The 20,019-nt window shown below is 29.7% G+C and overlaps 1 protein-coding gene and 2 non-coding genes across 4 annotated transcripts; all 3 read right to left on the reverse strand.

Moving 5' to 3' along the window:
• Positions 1 to 907: 907 nt before the first annotated feature.
• Positions 908 to 3,687, reverse strand: LOC100777871 (BTB/POZ domain-containing protein At1g55760). 2 transcript variants are annotated; one of them, XM_006586101.4, is made up of 4 exons: positions 3,552 to 3,687; positions 3,074 to 3,195; positions 2,372 to 2,490; positions 908 to 1,784 (listed from the first exon to the last, which is right to left on the reverse strand). In XM_006586101.4, the coding sequence occupies exons 1-4, from the start codon at positions 3,668 to 3,670 to the stop codon at positions 1,182 to 1,184; spliced, it is 963 nt and encodes a 320-aa protein (XP_006586164.1). In that variant the 5' UTR covers positions 3,671 to 3,687; the 3' UTR covers positions 908 to 1,181. The 2 variants fall into 2 exon arrangements, with proteins under 2 accessions (XP_006586164.1, XP_003532194.1); XM_003532146.5 differs by having other exon boundaries at positions 3,074 to 3,219; positions 3,552 to 3,681.
• A 4,246-nt stretch (positions 3,688 to 7,933) lies between these two features.
• TRNAL-CAA (transfer RNA leucine (anticodon CAA)) lies at positions 7,934 to 8,017 on the reverse strand. The gene has a single exon. It is a non-coding gene; the product is annotated as a tRNA-Leu (tRNA).
• A 2,263-nt stretch (positions 8,018 to 10,280) lies between these two features.
• TRNAL-CAA (transfer RNA leucine (anticodon CAA)) lies at positions 10,281 to 10,364 on the reverse strand. The gene has a single exon. It is a non-coding gene; the product is annotated as a tRNA-Leu (tRNA).
• Between the last annotated feature and the right edge of the window lie 9,655 nt (positions 10,365 to 20,019).

The raw sequence follows: 20,019 nt of genomic DNA on the forward strand, positions 1-20,019 counted from the left end.
GCTCCAAATTCTTTATGATAAACAGTGAGTTAACTAACTGCTCTGTTGTGGCCAATCTGGCTTATGTGGCAACTATGATAAGCCAAGTTGAAGGAGTGCTATGTTGTGAAACCGAACAATATGAGCTCATTCCATTGCATCTCAACAACTTTGGTTTAATGAAAATCTTAAGGTATCATAGTGATGTGACTTGGTAGGCACATTTCAAATTATTTTTATATTCCTTTCGCACTATGAGAAATCTCAAGATTTCTGCATGCACACCAAAAGACATTGTCTTAAAGCGTTTTGGCCCAATCAAATTAAAAGTTTAGACTATTTTGAATAAATTAAATCCGAGGTCAATGTTAAAAGACCAACGCTTAATTTTTCATTACATTGGAAAATAAATTGGAGCACTTGTAAGTGCTTGCTGGCATTTTGTGGGTGGCATGTTCTCTCTCTATCATGGACTTATGGTCTTTTCTGCTAGCTGATTTTGCTGACTTTAGTGACTTGCTCAAGTGTTTCCCTTTCATCAAGTTGGCATGTGCACTCATCTTCATCCATTGTGCTATACATTTATTGTTGAAGTATGCAATAAAAGGAGAATATTATTTACGTCTTTTAATAAGAAACTGAGACTGGAGAGCAAATTATATTCAAACTTAAAAGGACAATGGCATGGATATTAAGATAAGAATTAGAATATTTATTAACTACCAATTTGCATTTAATAATTTAATGTACTCAAATCTGCATCATAAGAACTCCTAATCTCACTTTGTCTTTTCGATGTTAAAGGAGCTTCCCCAAAAACATAGAACATCAATTTTTTGCATGGAATAATGATTTTCATGCTTGATAGAGGTAAAATCTAAAATGTAAAATTCTCTAAAACACGGTGATAAAATACAACAATCAAGTATCATCAGAATTCAGGAGGACCTTTTGCATTCATGAATATGTTACTTTTCTTTTCATATGATATACATTTTTTGTAAACAATAATACCTTATGGTTTACATTTGAAGAGCACAACATAAGTATGTACATAAAATCATAATAATAATAAAAAATCATCTGAGAGAAAGAATTAGGTTCATCAAAACAAATCCTGCACAACAAATTGAAACAACCTATTTCTTGGGTATGTTGAATAACAACAAGCTTTCCTATCTTTCATTGAAGCTGCAAGATCTTCAGAATCCTTTCCAAGCATCAAGAACTTCATGGAAGACTTCAGAAATCAGATCCCTATCTGCATTTCGCAGGAAGGTATTGAAATCATCGCGAATTTCATATATTTTACCAAACTTCACAAGATATCGGATGCAACTCATCTTCAGTTTCATCAACTGATATAGAGATGCATTTTGGAGCCTCTCAAGTACATTCTTTGTGTCAATATCTTCTAGAAGACTTTCGTGGCATACATCTCTCAAGTCAGATATGTCATACTTGTCAGCCGCCTGCAGAAGGGCCAGCCTATGAGTCAGAAACTCTTCATGTTTGATTATCCCATAAAGATAATAGAGAAAAGCCTGGCATGATTCAAGTGACATGTCTGAGATGTTTATGGTTGATAACTCTTTCTCCTGAAGATTATGTGAGAACATGCTGCGGAAGACAGGTGATCTGGCAGCAAGAACAGCTCTATGAGCTCCTATACTTCCATCAGAAGCATTGATGGTGATGTCTGTGTGAATGCCTTCTGTTAGCATTCTACCAAGAGACTCTATGGCTTTTGCATTTGATCTTTGCTGAGTAAATCCTTCTGCCCAAATGGAACAAGGTTCTCCACCCTACATTGAAAAATAACATTCCAAGTAAGGTAAGGTATTTGTATTCTGAGTGCAATGCACCAATTCAATCAGATATTAAATAGGAACAGTCATGATACAAGGGGACTATGACCATGACCCCATGCAGTATGCTCTCAAAATGTAAATAGATTAACTTCATAGAAATAAATTAATAGTGTAAAAGTTTTTTATGCTATCATTCTATCACAGATCTTTTGTATGATAAGTTTATTTACTTTTACTTTTATATGATAAATAAACTTATCATACAAAATAGTAATTCTAACCATGATTTCCGATTGATAGATGATGGTTACAATGATAATGCATGAGAATTAAACTCAACTTTATAAGTACTAGTCCATTATCCATAATATCCCTGCTTCATCATTGGTGATTATCCATCATGGCTGAATAAAGAAATTAGTTAAGTGCTTATGATTATAACTGCGGATTACAAAATCCTATCAGTACACTAACTTGATTTTAGCTAGACAGTCGCATTCCAAATGCCTCAAAATAATCATCATTTGCAATGAACATTAAAGGGAAAACCATGGGCAAAAAGATGTGTATTTAGAACATACGTTTGGGGATGCAGTCTTCAAATCAAGAAACTCTACGTCAATAATGAATTTCCCAGTTAGTGGAACCTCAATTGCCCAAACAAAATCCTCGTTGTTCTTTAACACTTTGTCCTTTATTTCTGCATCATATCAAAAAAGTATATATATACTCAGAAAACATGGGAAAAACTCTTGAAACAAAACATGCTGAACTTCACAGTAAAACAGCTTTGAGAAATTTTGAAGATGCAAACAAAGTGGCATAGCATCAGCCATGCTATCTTCTATTTGCAATTATCACTGTACTGCCATGTACAACAACATCATGCAAATTACACGCCAGAATCTAATATTATTGATTATTCTCTCTCCACAGGAAAAAGTAAAAGAAACCAGAAAAAGAAAAATGTAAAAAATTTAAATATATTTTTATCTCTAATAAAATAATAATTTTATTTTTGGTCTTTCATATTTTATTTTAATTCCTAATAAACTAGTAAATTTTGTATTTCTTCTCTGATAAATTAATTTACAAATATTTTTTTTTATAAAAAAACAAATACAAAATTCACAGGTTTATCCTAAACTAAAAAAAAATATAAAATTATTATTTTATTAGAAACTTAACTCAAAACAAAAATTTACTAGAAAGTAAAAATCAAATATTTATTATGAATAAAAATATATTTAAGGAAAAGTGAAAAAGTAAAAAGAAACTGAGACCTGGATGTGTGATGGCCTGGCGACCTCCAACAGAACTAACGACCCGAACGATGAAAGATGCAATTGGGGGGTTGTCTCTCGTAAGATTGGATATTTCTGGGAACAATTTAACAAACAAAACCCTGTTTTTCTCCACCGACAAATGCCTTCATTAAAAAAAAATAATAATAATAATAATCACACTCTCTGTTCCAATTTGACACCAAAATTCAACAACTCAAAATCTGAAAATGGGTCTTCAAATTACAGTGCAAAAAACCAAACTTTCTGAGGTGCCAAACACTTTATCACACATCCAAACCAATTTATCCACGTGGGGTGTTTCATAATTTATATGATCAAACAAAGTACACAACACAACCCCACTTGTGAGTTTTCTGTTTCCTACCTTAGAGTGTATCTTAAATCCAAAGGAAACATGGTCACTTTCTTTTTCTTGTTAACAGACAGATAGATAGGTATGGAGAGAGAAAAATACCAATTCCAGTTTCCGATCTTGAAAGGATCTGATTTGCGGTAAGTGCAAGAAGCCAAGTTTTCGATTCTCCATTGAGCAAGGCGCGGTGTGGTTTGGACTCTGTATGCAGAATCGCTCATCCTATCAGCAAAAGCAAGAGCTGTTGTGATTTCATGGATGCAGTCCAAAATTCCCTCCAAGAAAAACTCTCCCGGCTTTCCCAGGTTGTTGAATCTTTATTCTCCAACTCACTTCACTCTTCATATGAAGATCCTCTGTTTCTCTCTCACTCTGTTTCTCTCTCACCCTGTTTTTCTTCTTTTATTTAGCTCAAAAAATTCAGACAGCGTTCAACAGCATTCACTCTGGCTTTGATTAGATTGCAATTTCTTTCAGAGGTTTCGGACACGCAAGAATTTTGGGGTTGCTTTTACCCATTTTTCGGAGATTAAAAGAAGAAGAAGAAAAATATATATTTTAGAGAGAGAAAGAGTGATTTGTACTTTTATTGGTATGGGATGGTGATGGCCGATGATAAATGAGTATTGCTTGGTTTGTTCTTAACATTTTATGATTGAGGATGCAGAAGGTGTACGTGTTGGTTTTTGTGTAGATTCAAGATGAATTTTTTGTTGGGTCATGTGTGAGCGTGCTTTAAAGGGAAAAGAATTTTTAATTTTTGGTGCTTTGAAGCAAAGTATCTGTTCCTGACCAATTTCCCTAAACCACATTCTTGGATTGTGGAGGCTCACAAATAATAGTTTCATTTAATAATAATAACATTATTATTGTTATTATTACTGTTAAAAAAATAAAATACATCTTTAGTAATGTTTTCATATTTGATGGTTTATATTAGTGTGTTATTTTTGCTTTAAAAAAAGTGATGGAATGAAACAAGGTTTTATCCTTCTATTTAATCATACCTACTCTATTATACCTGGATGTTAGAGAATTTGCTGGAAGAAAATTGTGCATCAAACAAGATTTTTGTAACTCGATGGAGAGTTTGCAATAATAGAAAAAGGGAGAGTTTGCAATAATAGAAAAAAGTGGTGGGATGAAATAAAATTTTATCGTATTATTCAATCATGATTACTCTATTATACTTGGATGTCAGATAATTTTTTCTAAAAAAATTGTCCATCAATCGAGATTTTAGTAATTTAAGATAGAATTGAACCTGTAATAATAATAAAAAAAAGAATCAAATAAAGATTTTAAATCACTTGTGTCAATCCGTATTAATAAATTATTTGTGTATTCTAATTAAACTTAAAAATGATATTAATGTAATCTTTTTAATATTTCATATGAAGAGAAATTGCATTTATTTGATTTGAAGACTTTGAAGTTCAGAAATATTATATTCAATATTTTTTAACCATTACACAAACATTCTTTTATATTAAACTTAAATGTAAGCGTAACTTATCTTTATTATTATTATTATTAACTGCATGTTAATGCCATAAATAAAAGTGACTTTAAAACCATATATTATTAATGAGGCTCGTTTATAATGCATTTGATAACAGATTTCTGAAAAGATATTTAAAACAGTGAATACTTGTAGTAGTACTTGTCACAATGTCACCCAAAGTATATTTTGATAATATTGCCCAACTAGATCAGCCTATTGATTCTCTATCCACGTGTCTTAAGGGGCCACCTTTGGTCTTGTGATATCTAATTCTGTGTGACTATGATGCTGATTTAACCAATATTATTATTATTGTGGCATGCTTCATAGTTCATGTCACAATTTAATTTCTATAACGTCTTGCGTCACAGTGTGGGATGTTGAGTTGGTTCATTTCTGTTAACAGTTGAGTTGCAAATTGTGAATTGCAATGTGTCCACAGAAAAATCCATTTTATGTAGAATCTACCCATTCCCTTTTTCCTGCTGTGATTCACTTGCAAGTTGACCTTGGTGTATGCAACATTAACTTAATGCAAAAATGTAGTAGCTCAACTAAAGTTGATTTTGTGTGCTCTCTCTTAAATTCAGGGAGGAAGAAACTTTGAAAAGAATGGGTATTAAGTGCACTTATATAAGCATCGGAATTAAAAGTTTAACAAGTTTTCAAATTTGGTGGGAGTTGTAAATGAACAGGTGAAGATTATTTATTTTAAGATTTTTTCACTAAATGGATGGCCTATCTTTTATTGGCAATATCACCACATCCATTAAAAGAGGGAGGGGTGGGTAGGAATTGCAAAGGGGCACGACGGACACAGGCAGTACCTAATTGCAAACGGGTACATCAATAAAGAAAAATATATAATGTTTGACAATTTCACAAAAATTAGACTCTTAAAATATATCCATTTCATAACTCCAAAGCATAAATTCAAATAATATTAGTGTCTTTAAAACATTAGTTAAAATAAAAATAACCTATCTAAAACATTAGTTCAATTTCTTAAGTCTAAATATAAAAAATCTCTATATTTAGTGGCTCACAATACCTCAAATATGATTAGGAAAAATATATTTGGACACCCATTATATTATTCTACACCTAGTGAGAGAGAGGAAAATAGAAAAAATTATAGATATGATGATATAATATAATAGAAAGAGAGATAGAGAAAAATAAGAAATATTAATAGAGTGTTTAAAAAGTTAAGATATTTAAATATCATGCTTCATATGATCATCTTCGAAAAAAATATTTATAAAGAAAAGAAAATTGACTTTTCAACCTTAAGAGAGGTTTCAAATACACAAAAACAACATCTATTCATTGCTTGGATAACACACTTATCATTCATGAAAATTTCATAATTTGATTATTTTATATTTTCCTTAATGGTGATGATTAATTAAGTCACACAACTTTTAACTTTGCTTTCCATTATATCCAAGTTGATGCATTTCAGCATGATTACTCTACATACAAAATGGAAGTAAATTTAATTCTTTAATCAACGTTCCATTAAATATAGGACAAGGCAAAGTATGGTGTTGACGTTGATAGAGAAATATGGAATCTTGAGATTCAATTTGTTTTCTCTTTCGTGAAAAGTCCAAAATTCATTTTCATTAGCTTATTAGCTTATAAGAAAGAAGGACAATTGATTGGGGAACATATGGTAAGTTGATAAAATAAAACTAAAAAAATAAAAACCCGAAAAGAGGCGTATGCTAGAAGGAAATGGGAGAGGGAACCTTTCATGCATTCCTATTAATTTAAAGTAAACATTTTTTAATGTATATGGTCAAGTGACATACACACTATCAATAGGAATTGGTTCCCATTCATCTTAGCCATCAACAACCCTTTATGTTTTTTTTTCGATTTTTTTAGTTTTTTAATGGACTTATCCTACTTCATGAATGAATGTGCATGGTCATGTTTTATCTCTCCTATTTGGGTAATAAGGCTATATATTTCGATCTCCAGTCTCCACTAGAGTATGTGGATGAATCATTAGAGATAAATAACATTAGAAATTCTCTTCATACACTTGCTTGGTTGTTTCCTCAAAATTTAGAAGATTTTAAGTGTTTTTTTTTCTTTTTTGTTGTGTGTTTTATTTTCTATTTAGAATGAGAGTTTCATTTTAGTAATTTCTATAGTAAAAGCTTTTGTATTAAAGGATAATGAGATAAAACTGTAATTTTGATTGTAAAATAATGTAGGTTTTTTTAAAGAAATTACGTCTAAAGTGTGATAATATTAATTCATTTATTTATAAATTTGTCTATTGATTAAAGTTGATTTTAATATTTGTTGTTTGAAAAAAATTATCCATGTTTGATTGATCGAACGAACAAAAAAACATTAACGGACACGAGTTTTGTCCAAATCAAGATAAAACCTTAATGATGATAGTTGGTAAATAAGTACTAACTAGGTTTTGGTTTTTCTACATTCGGATTGAATGTAAATACGTATTATCATTTTTATTCCTATATATTGATAAATGATAAGTGTGCACATTATTATTATTATTATTATTTCACCATCTTAATAAAGGCTTTGCTGATGCTTTTGTTTCACAATCATGATTCCCCTATCAACATGAATGGGTACCATGACTGTTGACGAAAAGAGAACACGCAAAAAATCTACGTCTTCAAAAAATAGCAAAATAATATAGTAGTAATTAATAGCAATAAATCAATAATATGTATTCTTTGAAAACGACCTTTTCTTACAAAAATAGTAGAAAGAAGAATGCAATCCAACGAGGTAGGCCAAATGCAATTTGCATTGTGTCTTCCTCCCTTAAATCGGGGTTAGAAGTTTTAGGTTGGAAACTATAGTTGAAGACTTAAAGCTAGTCAACATACCACGGGTTATATATATAAAAAAAATCAAGAAAGAAAATAATGAAAACAAATGTCTCAAATTAAGAGATTTGGCATAACATTAACGTTAAAAATAAAAATGTCAGAAGTGGGATTTGAACCCACGCCCTCTCACGAGGACCAGAACTTGAGTCTGGCGCCTTAGACCACTCGGCCATCCTGACTTTTTGCTAGGGTACTTAATCTATTTTATTTAAGCTGATTAAATATTTAAAATTAGGAGTTAAAATCATATAAAACCTATATTCTCTTTTGGGCTTCTTCATTTACAATTCTGCTCTCAAAAGCCCATTAGGTGGCTACTATCACATCAATGGTAAAGGCCTTACGTCCAGGGACAATTATCCTACCAAAGAAAATAAAGTATAAATGGCTCCATCTCAAAGATGAAGTGGTTAAATAATGAATTTAATTTCAAATTTTTGTCAATTTAATTTTTTTTTTATATCATATTGAAGGGTTATTATGTTTTTTGGTCCTTAATTTTTTTCTTTTAGTTTATAATTTAAATTATAACCGATCAAAATCCTTGAATTTGTTTTTTCCTATTACCACTTTTAGTTTTTGCTTATATTTTTATTGTCTTTTTTTTCATGGCCACCTGTAATTTTTTTTTTTTTTGGTATTTTATGTTTTTAGTTTCTCGTCAACTATCAAATGTCGTCAATGAATTTAAACCGATAAGGAATTAAATGCTTAACTTTGTCTAATAGAATCTTATTGGATTTATGGAAATATGAAGATGAAAGTATATATTCTCATATTTATTAAAAAGTAATAAAAAATATCCCTTGATATAATTTATTCTCAGGAATCCATATTACACATGTTTTTTCATGGTCTTATTCCTGTGTAAAGGGGTAAGAATCTTATATTTTTAAGAATTCATATTACACATGTTTCTTCATCATCTTATTCTATCTAAAGAAGGAAGAATCTTACATTTCAATGAGAATGTTTAAAAAAAATTATCTTTTTTTTCTTATACTATATTTATTTATTTATTTATTTAATATTTGTTAAAATTAAAACAAATTTAAAGACATTTATCATGGATTAGAAATATTCATCAAACATCTTTTATGGGAATAATATTTATATTAATAACATTCCTAAAAATATTATTCTTAAGAATATAATAAAATCCGTAAAATAAACATCACTATAATTAAAAAAAAATACTGTTTTCGACCTCTTGACAACACAACAAATTATTAGAATGCCAGTGTCATCGTTAGGTCTCCGGTTAGCATTATTTAACAACAAGTATTAAAGGTGATAATGGAGAAAAAGTTTAAGAATGATAAAAATTTAAATAAGGGACTAAAAGAGAAAATTAAAAAAAAATTAAGGACAGCAAGATAATAAATCCTATTTTTAAATTATGAAAAATATATATTTTTAACTTTTACCTATAGATAGTTTATCTGTGAAATTCTTCGGTAAAACTTGTAATTACCTGCAAATGTTTTTTATTAGCCGAATTAATTACCTTTCAAATAATTGCTAACATATTTAATCTTGATTTCATATGTAATACTATATGATTTTCTGATGATATAATAAATTCTGAGTTTAATACACATGGTATAAAAAATTTATATTGTGAACCAATTATAATTTTAAAACCATTATTTGTATGACTTGTAAGATGATTATTATAAAAAAAATTCATTGTGTGAAAAGAAAACTTGGAACTTGCTAACAAGTGTGTCAAGGCATTGAAAACTTATTGAAAATTACAGGAGAATCACATTAATGATATTTATTAATAAAATCTTTATGTTTTTTTTTTTGTTTTTTTAACCAATACTTCAAGTACATCAGTTAGTATTTGCTAAAAACTTCTATTATTATGAGTAATGACATATCATTATATCCTCTTATGAATTTTACTAGTAATTTATAAAGAAATTATCAAATGAAATAAATGGCATTTAATGTCTTAAGAATATAAAACGTATTCAATACTATTTATTTTAAAAACGATAGGAAGATTAGTAGGATGGTGTAACGAGAAGATTTAAAATTATTCATTATTTATTCATAGATTTTTGTGTGCTCAAATAAATTTCTAAAAATTTAACTTTTGGGTTTTTTTTTTAATATTTAACCATTTAGTTGGTTTAATTTTATGTATGTAAAATATATTTGGGAACTCAAAATGATGTAGCGAGATGATTTAGAATTATTCATTATTTATTCATAAAGTTCTAACCATTTAACCTTTGAGATTTTTTTTTGAATATTTAACCATTCAATTGGTTTAATTTGATGTATCTAAAATATATCTGGGAACTCAAAATTAAAGGGAACAAAGTACCAAAAAAATAAAATAAAAATCAATGCATACAAATGACTCTCCCAAGCATATTTGATAAAGTGAATTGTTATGTTAATGAGGCATTATAAATAATAAAAAAATTATGTCAGAAGTGGGATTTGAACCCACGCCCTCTCACGAGGACCAGAACTTGAGTCTGGCGCCTTAGACCACTCGGCCATCCTGACTTGTTGGATGAATTGTTAATCTGTTTCTATTAATCTAGTTTATAATATTAGAAGTTATTAATAGTATTATTTATTTATACTATTTTGGGCTTCATCGTTACAAAAGCCCGTTAGGCAACTAGTTGCATGTCAATAATAAAGGACTTTGCCCCACGTGATGGAACTATCACACAATGATAAGGGTAGCTAGTTATAAAAATTATTTTAATGGTATGATGATTTTAATCATTTTAATTAATGTTTGAAATATATTAATTCGTATAAGTACAATGAGTAACAAGAATATAAAGTTTTGATTCAAAATTGTTTTATTATTTTTGAATGAAATTTTCTTTATTTTATTTAAAATAATATTTTTTTTCATTTTTTTAATACGAAACAAGTCTTTAAATGGATTGACGGGTCTCATAGACTTCTATAAAAGCTAGACTTAGTCCTAAAAATAAATTTATAACAAGTAACAAGCAAGCTTGAACTAAAAAATTATAAAACAGGCCAGGTCACTTAGGTACGATTTAATCCAACCCAATCCATTTCCCACCCTAATGCTATAATTAAGAAATAAGGATACCCTATCAACAATTTTTCAGTTGAATAGAATGAAGCTAATTAGCAGGGCATGAAACGTATTCTTTCTAAATAAGGGAGAGAATAAAAATGATCATCCCGTACTATCATTTTACAAATGGAAAAAGGGGGAAATGCTAGTAAATTTGAGCTTCTTGAACAATTAATTCAGAATAAAGGATACATTTCTATTGATTTAACAAAAGCATGCAGCAAAATATCAACATAAATGCTGATGATGACAAATTTATAAGAGCTTCACAGCTTCAGCTAGCTATTGAATATAACAAACAGGCTACACAGAGAAGTTTTATGTATTTTGTAAATGTAAAAGAATTTACACAACCAACCAATAAGAAATGGCGGTAGGTATGACCATGATTGTAAAAAAAATAATTCACAATGCCAATGCATATTAGATTAATTATTACTGTAAGACAGCCCAAAACCAAAACATCAGTGTTCATTGCTATTAAAATTCCTTTAGTTTAGTTTCCATTCAAAGGTATGTATGATCAGGACTCAACAAACACCCTTCTCTCTTTCATCAAGATATTCATTCGGTGAAGCTCATTCTAAACAAACCTCCCAGGCACTTTAGCAATGCACCTCTCAAAGTCAGACCTTACCCCATCAAAAGAATAACTTGCCCTCTGAGCTGCTGTTCTACCAAGTTCTTCTTGCCAATTATTTGAACTCCCACCATAGACATTGCTGAAATATCCTTTAATTCTAGCACCAAGTGATGAGTGAACATTATCTATTGATCTAACATGATCTCTCCTAGGATATCCAGCATTAGTTGATGTTGACCATTTCAGCAATGTGCCTCTCAAAGTGTGACCTTCATCCAAAGGATAACTTGATCTATGAGCTCTTGTTCTAGCAGGTTCTTCTTGAAAACAATTTGATCTGCCACCATAGACCTGATAGCCTTCTTTCCTAGTACCAAGTGATAACTTGATCCATGATCTCTCCTACTTCTTTTTTCATTTTTAGAAAGTGACATGTTTGTGGATAATAATTGAGATGAACTGAAGTTGGTAATCTAGAATCAACAACAACCTCAATCTCTTATTGTTGTAACCAGGGTAATCATCTTTCTTAGAGTCAGCAAACTCAATCAATGTCAAAAAGCATTATGCAGCAAGTTTCTCTATGTTCCAGTTGTTTAAAGGAGCTGTAGTTTTGTGACTAACATGAATTACACACATGCTGCATATCATAACAATTTGCTACTGTGCACTACAAAAAACAATTAGCAAAAGCAACCGTGTTTAAGCCATAATTCACATGATAATGTAGTAACCTAGCTATATTTGTTCAACATAGTTAGAAATAAAACAACATGAAAGCAAAATTAAGCGAAACATTATACCTCATGTTACTGCCTATTTTCCACGAAGTGGCCTATGGGGGTAATTCATATTTCTAATAGAATTTACTCTTGACAAATGTATCATCATCACACTTATGATATGCTTGGCAGCCACTACACAAATCTGCAAATAGCCATTTCCAATAACAGCCATTGTATGAACATGAATTTGTTTAGACAAAAGTGAAAAAAATTCACAAAGATACAGGTATTTGATTCAAATAAGCAATGCAATAATATCATCAATTGAGTGAAAAGACTAATATGCTACGGAGATGTTTTGTGTAGACTAGGGAAATCAACAAAGGATCTACTCACAATATTGGAATTTGCTGACATTACAAGTCTCTCAAGGAATTGACTTGTGACACTTTATATAGCAGATCACTGAAGTGTTTTACAGCCTACATATATACACACACTTATCACAACAACGCATGAACAAACAACCTGTTTGTATCTAATAGTAAAGTATGAGACTTGAGTTGTGAAATTTATTAAACTTGGATTCTTCAATTAGAATGTCTAACTTTTATATTCTGATGACATCAAAACTTTTGGTCATGTCTCTTGGCTTCAAATTATAAGCAGCACGGGGCACTAACATGATTGTTAAAATAATAGACGTCTGAATGCAACAACGTAGTAATCGTATTCTGCGGCTTAAACAATTCTTAAACTATAACCTGACACAATCTTTATTTAAAGAAAGAATAAAATAAAGTAAAATCCATAAATGCATAATCTAAGAATATTCTAAAACAATAGAACACAACCTATAGATATCTGGACAAAGCTTCTAAAACAAAACTCAATAATCAATATTAAAATAACATCTATCTAGTTGATCCCTCATTGTTTTTGTGGTTGAACTTGTTCTTCTTATATTCAAGGATCTGTTGTGCAATAAGATCCAACTCATTCTAGGGATGGCCACTATTAAAATTTCTATATTCATCCATTTGAGGAGATGAACTATGTAAGTTGAACTGCTGCATATGTTGTGCTCGTTGCATTTCATGTGGCTGCACTGCAAAATTTGGGGGAGGTGGAACCCAATTATGTTGATCAATATGGCGAGTATGTGACTGCACTGCAAAATCTGGAGGAGTTGGAACCCAGTTATCTTGATCAACAAGGGAAGTATGTGGTGCAAAAGTTGGAGGTGATGGAACCCAGTTATGTTGATCAACATGAGGAGTAGGTGGCTGCACTGCTAAATTTGGAGGTGGAACCCAAGTATATTGATCAATATGGGCAGTACGTGATTGCACTGCAAGATTTGAAGGAGGTGAAACCCAATTATCTTGATCAACACGAGGAGTACGTGGTTGCACAGAAAAATTTGGAAGAGGAGGAGGAACCCAATTATGTTGGTGAGTACGGGGAGCATGTGGCTGCACCATAAAATTTGGAGTTGATGGAACCCAATTAGTGCAGGGAGCATGTGGCTGCACTATAAAATTTGAAGTTGGTGGAACCAAATTTTGTTGATCAATGCGGATTATATCAATGTCTTCTAAAATTGTGTCATGGATGCTTCTTCTCTTCCTCTCTTTCATTGGGGTATTCTTGCGTTTGAAGTATTTTTGAGCATGACTGGCAACTTGCCATGCAGTTTTTGATGGAACATATTTCTCTGAAATCTGTTTCCATCGTTTCTCTTTCTTGATCTCAAGCCCAAAGAGAAATGACTTATGTTCTTCTATTGTCCAATGTTCGTATTTCTTGTGATGGGATGAGTCACCGGACAACATGACATGATTGGACTCCATATTCTGCGGCAGCAAGTGGTGCGGGTGGCTGCTCCGCAATGTCTCCTCAGATGGAACCATGTGAGGAGCAGGATCCGGAGCAGAAGTATGAACCATATGAGAAGTAGGAACAAGAAGAGGATCAAGAACCTCATCGGCGGGAAGAATCTCATCCGCTGGAGGGGACGAATCTTGAGCGGCAAAATCGTTAAAGAAGTCATCAAAGACTGGCGCATCATTCTCCTTCAGCAACTCTTGTATCTCCTCCTCATCAAAGTAATAATCAGACATTCTTTTCTTTCTTTTTCCTCTCTGATTTCTATCAGTGATTACTGAATGCTGAGTGAGTTAGGGCTATTTCCCTTGTATAGAGGGTAAAAGATAGCATCAAACTTTTCAAAATTACCGCCAAAAAAGTTAGTTAGTTTGTTACTTAAGGATTGATTCATTGTAATCCTTATAATAGATTTTTTTGTCTTAGTTAAACTTGCGCGCCCAAATCATTATTAAAACAGTTTGAGAGACTTATCATCAAATTATCATATATAAAAGAAGACTCAACTTTATAACATAATATAATGCGATATAAACCCAAAGAATTAATATGATTAGTTTGACCACCTTTTCAATTTATAATTTTATTTCAAAAATCCCTTAAAAATTTGAGAAAAAATTGTCCGTGCGAATTTTTGTGATAAAAAATATTTAGATAATAAAGTCTTAGTAAATACTTATTTTTAAAATAAATGAAAATTTGAATTTCATCTTTATTTATTTTGTCTAAGGTAAATTTTTGGTAAAAAAAAATTATGGCAATGGAAGCTGACTTTGAGTCAGCATGCAAATATGTTAGATTTTTGTGTCATTGTATGAATCTATTTACTGTTAAAATCATTACTCCCTTGTAATTTACAGCAATTTAAGGAAACACTGAGCACCGCATTTACATTGTCACAAACAAAACAAATAAATTTTCTATAGGATTATTGATGAAGTTCAATTATTAAAGTGTAGATATTTTATCTTAGGATTTACTTAAACTCACATTATAGTTAATTTATTTTAGGATTTAGATAAAGAGAAATAGATAGCACCCATTTTTACAAAATTGCCAGCAAATTGACAATAGTTACGTAAAGATATAAAGAAATTTTAATTTATAAATACTTATTAAAAGAGTTTGAGTGAGTTAGAATAGCCGAAATAAAAAAAAATTGGGATGTGTATGTATTAAGCTATCAAGAGTAAAATCGATACGGATATATTATTAACTAAATTTGCATTTCGTTTTATTTATTTTTATCTTTTTAAATTGAAATGAACTGAATTTTATTTACCGTTATAAATAGATATTTTCAATTTTTTGATAGTGTACCAAAATTTAAATTTAAATAAATTTAATAAGGTTACTAGGTTTTTGGACAAATTGGAATATTGAGAAATAAATAAAGCAAATTTAGTAGCTTAATTAATGGTAAAAACAAAATGTTATTGTTCAATACTATAGACTCAAATTTATAATACAATACTAACTCAAGGAGTTTTTTTTTTTTAATAAATAGATCCAAAAAGTTAACATGGTATGGTGACTTTTTAAATTTATAATTTTTTTCATGCTTAAATTAATAGATGATCAAAATTTATTTTGTATTCTTAAAAAAAAATTACATTGAATTCTTGAGATATTAAAAATGGTTTGAACCAACAATCTAAAAGATACCGGTTTAATTTGACCTGATTCGATGAGTCAAACTTAAAAACTATTAGGCTTATTTGTCCTAGTCCAATGGATTAGACTAAGTAAAAAAAAATAATGGTCCATTTGAAAATTGGGCTGGCTCAGCCCGACTTTGTTTTTACTCTTTGTCCCGTAATTTTATCACCATCTTTACCCAAAACACATATAATGGGGAAAGGAAGGTAACCTTCTCTAACTATTGTTTCATGGTGAAAAGTTACAATTCTGAATTTCAAATGATGCTGCTCAATCCGCAACAATTGAAAAGTTACAAATATCATGTTTTTTTAGTATCTGTGATGGATCAACACCATACTGTTTCTATTAAAAAAACATTATATTGTTTAAGAGTTTATTAATAGGTACACATTTAATATATCATCTATTTAAATACAATTTAGATATAAAATAAATCTTTTTTATTCTGCAGTGTGTTTTTAACATCTTCCTTGGGTCCCCTCTTGCACATTCCCTGCCACTTAGTGGAGAAATCAGGATCCAACATTTTCTGTTCTTCGCTTTCTTGCCTCACATGATCAATAAAGCTTATTGCGGTCCATTCAACTCATCCATCCATTGAGCATGTATGTTACTCCATTAAGCTCCCTTCTTTTCACTTTTCTGTGCGTGTGATTTAATTTGGTTTTAAAATCCAGAAATGCGCTAAGATATAATCTGTATTGTGTTATGTGAGTACTGACTGCAAATTATGATTAATCTCCTCTTTTTTTTGGAAAAAAATTATGATATTATTTCTGTCTGATATTAATTGTGATATAAATTATAAAATATGATGTGTTATGTGTGTATGAAATGATATAATTATGATTGAATCTTTGTATGATATAATTTCTATAATTAATAGATTTTTAATATTTTTTTTTATAATTATATTAGATAAAATCTTAAGAGTTTATAAGTTAATTCTAGAAGTCAAGTTAGTCGAGGCTCCATAATGTTATATAAACTCTTAAGTTTAACAAACTTGTTCATAATACCACTCCATGCCTTACCCCTAACTTTAAAAAATTAGGGGTGTTCACGGGTATATGTTACCTATGAATTCAAATTAATTCAAACTTATTCAAAGTTTGTGTTGAGTCATCTATGTATTTGGGGGTTAAAATTGAACTGAATTGATCAAAATAGTTCATGTAAGAGTTGAATCATGTATTTGAATTTATATATTCGATTAAAACCAAACAAAACTGATCAAAATCGATAATTTTTTTTAAAAGTTATTTGGTTTAACATTAAATACGATCAATATTGGAATTCTAAATGTTAGAACGACGGTGTTAAGATCACTAGTGTTAGAAATTTTAAAGTATTACTTTCATGTAAGTTGTTATTTGTTTTAACTTTTTTTCACATTATTTTTAAAGTTATTTGGTTTGACATTAAATACAGTTAATATTGGGACTCCAAATGTGAGAAAGACGATGTTAAGACCACTAGTGTTAGAACTTTTAAAATATTACTTTCATGTACATTGTTATTTGTTTTAACTTTTTTCATATTGTTTTTTTTTCTACCATCTTTATAATATTAATGGATCATATTTTGTTAATTTGTTTTGACAAATTTGGTTATAGCAAATCTGATTGCAACAAAACTTATTGTAAGAAATGAATTTATAGGAAATAATCATGATCCAGACTATTATTGTAAATTTTGTTGAAAAATATTTTGTTTTAATTTGTATTAGTTTATTTTAAAATATTATATTGATAGTATTAAATGAATTAATTTTACTACTTTGAGACATTTGCTATTGTATTGAATATTTGAATGCATCATGATATAAAGTAGTAGTTTTAAGAAGAAAAAAAAGATCAAATTTAAATGGATAACTTATTGGTCTGAACCAAACTAAATCATTCATGAATGAATTGAGTCTTAAAAAAATTATAAAAAAGATCAAACTAAATCGATCAAATTGAATTAAGTTGAATCCTGAATTTGATGGTTACGAACACCCAAAATAATTCTTAAAGGATATGGAACAATATGAATAACATGAATTTTCCTATATCATGATGTGGATTGTTAAGTACCAATTCCATGACATGAAAGATGAACCATATCCCTTATAAACTAACAAATACAACTAAAAACTTACAATAAATAAATAAATAAATTCTGAGTTAAATATGGAAAAACAATAATAAAGGACATGTGCCAATAAATATCTTCATATTCATCAACTCCCGATATAAAAACTAGATTAAAAAATATTTATCTATATTTAAAAGAAATCTATCTTATTTTTATAAACTTTATAACAACCAGATTAAAAAAGTAATTATCTATTTTCTTTACATAGTTTCACCTACTAAGATCGTTACTAGGTCTAGATGCATGGAAATGATCTTCTCCTAAGTCCTAACTAATGGTGCCCATATATATAATAGAAGAGGTGGGGGATTGTCACATATTTGGGTTCATTTATGTGGAGTCGTAAGTTGGGACAGTGATTATTAGCGGCTAGGGTGGTTATCAAAAAAGATTTATAGTTGTAATTGTTAATTAATTCCATGTTCATTTGAGCAGTGTTTATTTTTATTTTTATTTTAGTCAAAAAAGAAGAGAGTGACTCATTTTGTTAGTCAGTATTAGCAGGGACGGATCCAGAAAATCATGAAAGGGGTCTGTTAGAGTTTTTTTTAGAATGATTTTGGTTTGAAGGAATGAAAGATATGTGAAAAAATGAGTTGAGATAAAACACATAAAATATTTAAATAAAAGTATAATATAAAAATATGTGATCCACACCAATTTTTAAAAATGCCATCTTAAATATGTCTAAGTGTAAATTAATGATCAATCACTACCTTAATTAATTACTTAAATACTTAACTTCTAACAAATAAATATTTAATAAAAAATGAATTTTATAAAATTATTTATTAGTCTTTACATAAAATTAAAATTAATTTTTATTCAAATGATATAAGAAAAACATACATTAATTTATAATTCATACTTTTTTTTATTTCAAGGTTTGAAAAAAAAAATTGGTCTCGGATACAATAACATTTAAATAGACAATAATATTAATCTCAGTAAAAAAGAAGAACGAATTCATTAAATATAATAATAACTAACCGTGATTAAATTTTATAACAAATATATTTAATATAATCTTAATAATAATTAATTTTAATACTTAGATATATAAATAGATAAATGATAGTTATAATAATACACAAAACATAATTAAAAAAGATAATAAAAATTGATAAAAAAAAAAGGTCATACAAATATCATCATTATTGTTATATCTATTAATTAATACTCATATAAAAAAGGAGCTGTGAAAGGAAGTGAGAATAATTGAGGATGTTTAGAGAAGGGAGTGAATGAGTGGGATAGAGAACTAAGGGAAGGGGTGTTTAGGGGTGGAGGAGGGGGAAGGTTAGGATAATTTTGGAATTTTTTAAGTACAATCTATTTATACTCTTGATCAGTTGATACTACTACAAAAATAACTTTTTACGACATTAATTTTACGTTGGTTGATTTAGAAAGAACACAGTGACATTTTCATAAATAAATATCAAAGTTTTACGACGGTTTTATGAAAATTGTCTTAAAAAACTATCATTCTAAGACGATTTTGTAAAAATCATTTTAGAATATTTTTTATTATTTTAAAATATCATTTCTCTTTCCACTCCACCTAACCCCTCCTCTACCTCACTCTCAGCTTACGCGACTCTTCTTTTCTTCAAATGCTTCACACCGTACAAACCCTAATAACCCCCTCCTCACTCCCCTTCCCCCGCCGTTGACTCCACCTACGTTGTCCTCGACCCCACCATCTACTTCCTCTGCGGCTCCACCCACGACGTCCCCTCCCCCAACGTCTGACTCCTCGACCGCCGCTTCAACTGCCGGCTCCGCAGTCCCTCCATGCGTGTAATTGAAATTGTCTATTTATTTAGAAAGTCTAAAACATTTTACTTTGGGTTTTGGTTTCTTTCTCATTCTCCCTTAAGTGGTTTTATTCTTCTTCAATCCCTAATTAACTTGGTTTGAGTAATAAGTTATTGAGTTAGTAATTGAACAAATGAGTTAATATAAAAAAATATTACAACTGCATGATGATTCTACTTTATTGTTATAGTGTAAAAGAATTTATACTAACAATGCTTAATTTTTTTAAAAAAAATACATAGTGAAATTCATAATATACCTTAAAAACTAAAATATTTA

Source organism: Glycine max, chromosome 8 (genome assembly GCF_000004515.6).
Source record: "Glycine max cultivar Williams 82 chromosome 8, Glycine_max_v4.0, whole genome shotgun sequence".
Lineage (NCBI taxonomy): Eukaryota > Viridiplantae > Streptophyta > Magnoliopsida > Fabales > Fabaceae > Glycine > Glycine max.